The sequence below is a fragment of the Chrysochloris asiatica genome, unplaced genomic scaffold (genome assembly GCF_000296735.1).
Source record: "Chrysochloris asiatica unplaced genomic scaffold, ChrAsi1.0 scaffold00161, whole genome shotgun sequence".
NCBI classification, from domain to species: Eukaryota; Metazoa; Chordata; class Mammalia; order Afrosoricida; family Chrysochloridae; genus Chrysochloris; species Chrysochloris asiatica.
Window position 1 is genome coordinate 375,127 of NW_006408679.1, and position 5,338 is coordinate 380,464.

At 40.8% G+C, this 5,338-nt stretch overlaps 1 protein-coding gene across 1 annotated transcript in view; it reads right to left on the minus strand.

Moving 5' to 3' along the window:
• SDCCAG8 (serologically defined colon cancer antigen 8) overlaps positions 1–5,338 on the minus strand; it is a gene marked incomplete at its 3' end in the record, with an annotated part of 318,486 nt that overhangs the window by 281,315 nt on the left and 31,833 nt on the right. Inside the window, exons 2-3 of the mRNA XM_006871153.1 lie at positions 1,038–1,190; positions 280–365 (exon numbers count right to left, since the gene is read on the minus strand). Coding sequence (XP_006871215.1) covers positions 280–365; positions 1,038–1,190 — 239 coding nt within the window. The remainder of the gene's footprint in view (positions 1–279; positions 366–1,037; positions 1,191–5,338) is intronic.

A 5,338-nucleotide genomic window follows, 5' to 3' on the forward strand; every position in this document is an offset into this window, starting at 1 on the left:
AACAACAACAACAACAATCACATAACAAATTCTCTATACTTTTCTCCCACTCTATTTTTCAAGTAAACAGAAGGGAAAAAATCTTAGCATTCCTTCTGCCAAGGAAGTCTCTCTTCTTTGGAGGGAAGATATTTATTTTACTTCACTTTTTTCTTTTAATGTTTTCCGAGTATGCCTACCTTAGAACTTGTCTCTGACATTCCGCTAGAATGACACTCTACAGCTAAAATACAGCTAGAAAAATGATGCATTTGTCATGTTTAAAAAATTGATACTTACCAAAGGGGACATTTTTCGTCTTCTTGATGGAGATATCTCACTTTCCTTAGCTGCTTGTTCGTGCAACAAAGCTTTGAGTTGATTAACTATAGAACAAAAGCAATAGGTTCATTAATTTAACTTGAGATTCATGATTTATCACCTCACATCCATGCTGCCACCAAAGCAACAAATGTTTAAATATATTTTATGCATCAATAGCTTTGCTATTCACAAAGATAAATAATGAAAATAATGTAGGAGCTAAGAATCTGGAGAGGAAGAAAGGTATTTTCTAGATACAAAAACAATAATAAGTTTGGATGCAAATATAGTCCTACAAGAAAAGAAAGCGCATAACTACCTGTTTTCACCATGAAGGATGAACAGGAATTCACTGAACAGTAATTCACCAAGAAGAAAAATATGAGAAACATTCCAGTTACAAAATATTCTAGAACATGCAAAAGCATAGAAGTATGGCCAGGAAGATGGTATGACTAGAGTAGAACATGCTTACATGGGATGGATGTTTATGACAGAAAAATGAGGCTGCAGAGGTATAAGCTAGAGTGCTCTTAGGAAACTGTTGATATGAATTTGCCTTGTAGTAAATGGGATGGCAATGGGGGAAAAAAATAAGCAAAGGAATTATATTATCTGATTTGTGTTTCAAAAATAAATCCTACCAATAGAGTGAAAGATTGCTGTAACTCTCTGGAGGTTAAAGAATTCACTATGTAATGTCCTTGCTAGGACTGACTTTCACAAACACTCACCAGCATGGCTATGTTGAAGTTCTTGCCAGGCAGTCCCAGTGTCCTCATTTCCTGCACTGGTGCTAAAAGAAGGTTCTAGTACATCTTCTCCAACTGTGAAATCCCCTTCTCTCAGGGCACATTTCAGTTGATGAATGCTTCTATTGGCACGTTCTACAACAAGAAACACGATGAAAGTCAAGGCCAATGAAATAAGGATGCATCACAAAGACACCTGCTTAAGAAAGTAGTTTCTAAAGGTGAAGCAATTACTTTGTGCAGAATTCAGAATCTAGTTAAGGGAGGAAAATGCCAGAGGAAGTGAGAACAGTTCATGGGTAGAGGTTCGATTTGAGGATCTCTAAGGAGCTCTGGTGGAGTCCTGGTGTGGCGCTGTGGGTTAATGAGCCAGACTGCAAAGTCATTTGAACTGCAAAGTCGGTGGTTCAAGCTCATTAGTTTTACCTCAGAAACCCTATACAGGGTCGCCATGGGTCGGAATTGACTCAATGGCACTTAACAACAACAAAGGAGGTCTGGTAGCATATTGGTTACGAGTAGGGCTGTTAACCTCAAAGTCAGCAGTTCGAAACTACCAGCCATTACACAAGAGAAAGATGAGGCTTTCGGCTCCCATAAAGATTTACAACATTGGAAACCCTATATAGGGTCGCTATGCATTGGAACCAACTCCATGGCACAACACTACCACCACCAAGGTTCTGGTCACCTAAATGGCTGATATTCACTATATATAACAATGCTAGCAAGGAAAGCCACCCTACTCCAATGCCAGTGGTCATAGGAAGAAGACTTTCTCTTTTAGGCCTAAGAACCCCTACCCACATCTGGAAACACTGGAGTCAACAGACAGAAGTGACAGAAGGAACCACACTACACCAAGCCCTGACCCCAAGAAGTAAATGTTCCCATCAGCCTGGCACATTCTTACACTCCCCTCAAGAGACACACAACTGCCTGACTTAGATACTTTCTTTTTAGGAAGTATTAGTCAATTACTCCACCACTCATCTGTCAGTTTGTCGTACTGTGGTGGCTTGTGAGTTGCTGTGATTCTGAAAGCTATGTCATCAGTATTTTAAATACCAGCAGGGACATGCATGGTGGACAGGTTTCAGATGAACTTCCAGATGAAGAAAGACTAGGACGGAGGAGTGACAAATCACTTCTGAATTTGTTCTGCTGTGCAGAGGGTTGCTATGAGTCGGAACTGACTTGATGGCACCTAACAACAACAAGTCAATTACTAAGGGAAGAAATAAAAAAAGAAATACAAACATTCCTCAAATCAAATGGCAATGAAAAGAAAACATACTAAAACTTTTAGGACACAGCAAAAGCAGTACTCAGAGAGCAACATACAAGAATAAATGCACATAATATAAACGAAGAAAAAACCAAAATCAACACCTTAGCTCAACATATACAACAACTAGAAAATCAACAGCAAAGTAAGCCTTTGTTGTTGTTAAGTGACGTTGAGTCGGTTCCGACCCATAGTGACCCTCTATAGGGTTTCCAAGGAGCATCTGGTGAGCTTGAACTGCTGACCTTGAAATTCAAACGATTTGCAGTCTGGCACATTAACCCACAGCACCACACTAGGACTCCAAAGTGAGCCTGTTGTTGTTAAGCGCCGTCAAGTTGGTTCCGACCCATAGTAACCCTGTACAGGGTTTCCAAGGAGTGCCTGGTGAACTTGAACTACTGATCTTGCAGTTCAAATGGCTTTGCAGTCTGGCACATTAACCCACAGTGCCACACCAGGACTCCAAAGTAAGCCTAGTCACCCAAATAAAAGAAATAAATATTAGAGCAAAAATGAATAACACAGAGCCATAAAGGCAAGCAATCAAATCCCTTCAGGAAAAACCCACTCCAAGACTAAAACCCAAAGGGAACACACGAACAGGCATGTAAACCTGCTGGCAACCATGTTGGTCTACTGGTGAGTGGAAGAGGGGGAAATGCAGCAATGAAGCTATGGATTGAGTTCAACCATGTTCAATAGACTCCCGTCAACCTGGAGATGAGAGAGAGGAGGAAGGGCTGGGTGGTTCAAAGTGTGGTAAGACTGGGTACTTCTGAGACCATGGGTAAGGACACAGAGGGCTAGAGCTGAGAGTGAAGCATCCAGCAAATACAAAGTGAGGGGAGACACACAAGAACATTCAAACTTGCATACAGTTCCCATGTGACCTAGCCTGGAGGACTTGATGATCAGAACTTGACTAGAGGAAGGAAAAAAAAAAATTTTTTTTATAAAGGACACAAATGTAAATTGCTACAATTTGATGAACTTGACTTATACTTATGGATGTAGTATCTCAAAATACCAACTGACAGGGAAGGAGCCTTCACATCAAGTGTCAATCCTATCCTCTCTGTATACAGGGTTGATAGGGACAGGTAACTTAGACATTGGCTATCTAAAATAGCAGGGGCTATAAAGGTGCAAAGTGACTGGCTTACAAGTTTTCAAGAGGGGGTTTAGTTTCAGAGTGTTCAGGGGAAGGTAGAATCCCCAAGGAATAGTTTTCATCATGTCTAGAGGGGTTTGGTGAAAGGATATGGAGATAAGATTCTTATGCTTCAATACTGAGTAATTGTTATCATGACTAATTGTGAATGTCACAACTGTAAAGGTAGAAGTTCTGTAACAAAAAGGGAGAGTAGTTAATCTTTTAGTCCAGGAACAGAGGACCCTAGGACCATCAAGAGAGAACATGAGCAGAATGTGGGACTCTATCCAGAGAAGCAGCAACATCAGCAATGGAAGCAGAGATGAGGACATGCAGAGAGAGGGCAGCTGAGGACTCTAGACACATGGAAAGAGAAAGGCTGTGTGCTGGTGGCCAGAAGGCAGGCTTACAGAATGTGTGCTTGGGTTGTTTAAATTATTATATATTCCTGAGTATTTCTGTGTACACCCAAAACCAAAAAATCCCCCCAAAAAACAGAGGGAATAGAAACAAATACTATTCAATGATGAAGCACGGAGGAGATTGTAATCATTGTAATGACAATGAGTGTAAAACTGATGTTCTCCCATGTAAACTATCACTCAATTCATAACAAAATCTTAAAAAGAATAAAATTAATAAAACAGAAAACAATATATAAAATCAACAATACTGAAGTTGGTTCCTTGGGAAGATTAATAAAATTGACAAAGCACTGGTAAATTTAAGAAAGATAAAGAAGGAGACAATACAAATAACATGAATAAGAAATGAAATGGGTGACTTCACTACAGAACCAATGAAAATAAGAAGGGTGATAACATAACACGATTTAGAATTGAACTCTAACCAATTTTAAAACCTAAAATAAATAGACAAGCTTCTAGAAACATACTAACATAGACCGAAAGAGAAAATTTGAACAGACTCACAAAAAAATCCAGGCCCAGATGACTTCACCAGTGAATTCTACCAAATGTTCAGAGAAGAGTTAACCCCAGTTCTACTCAAACTATTCCAGGGTACAGTAAAGGATGGAAAACTCCCAAAATCATTTTATGATGCAAGCATAACCTTGATACCGAGAAAAGGCAACAATACCACTAAAAAAAGAGAATTCTTGATTTCTGGCTGGGGGGCAGGAAAAGTAGAGACAAACAGTAAAACTCCTCTGACAAAACCTGCAAATAAGCAGAGAAAGAGTGGTCTGCAGAAAAACTGCGGAGCTTTGGATCCTGTTTAAGGTTCCAGGAGCCAGTTTTCAGCGCCCATTGAGAAGAAATCTGCCTATGGAAGCAAAATACGATGATTTCTGAATTGATCCAGCCACAGCAGCCAGTAGTCAGAAGTCCTCAGGCAGAGGAAGGGGCCACAGCCAAGTGGAGGCACCAACCCAGCACTAGAAGCCATGGAGCTGCGCATCTGAAGGGAGAGGTGTGACTGATTTTACATCTTTCAACATCTTTCAGTTTTCATTTTTCACTTATCTCTCCTCTTCACACCAATCATGCCCTCACTGCACAGCCCAGATGCCTTCAGGAGGGTGGGAGGACACCCCTAAAAGGGTCCAGCATTGCACCCATTTTCCAACGGCACAGAGAGAAAACCCACAGGGTAATTCTTATGACATTTAGACACTGAGAACCAGCCCCAAAGTTTACCTAGGTGGGACCCTTTGCACAGCAAAGGCCAGTGAATTCTACCAAATGGATTGAGTTCAACCATGTTCAATAGACTCCCGTCGACCTGGAGATGAGAGAGAGGAGGAAGGGCTGGGTGGTTCAAAGTGTGGTAAGACTGGGTACTTCTGAGACCATGGGTAAGGACACAGAGGGCTAG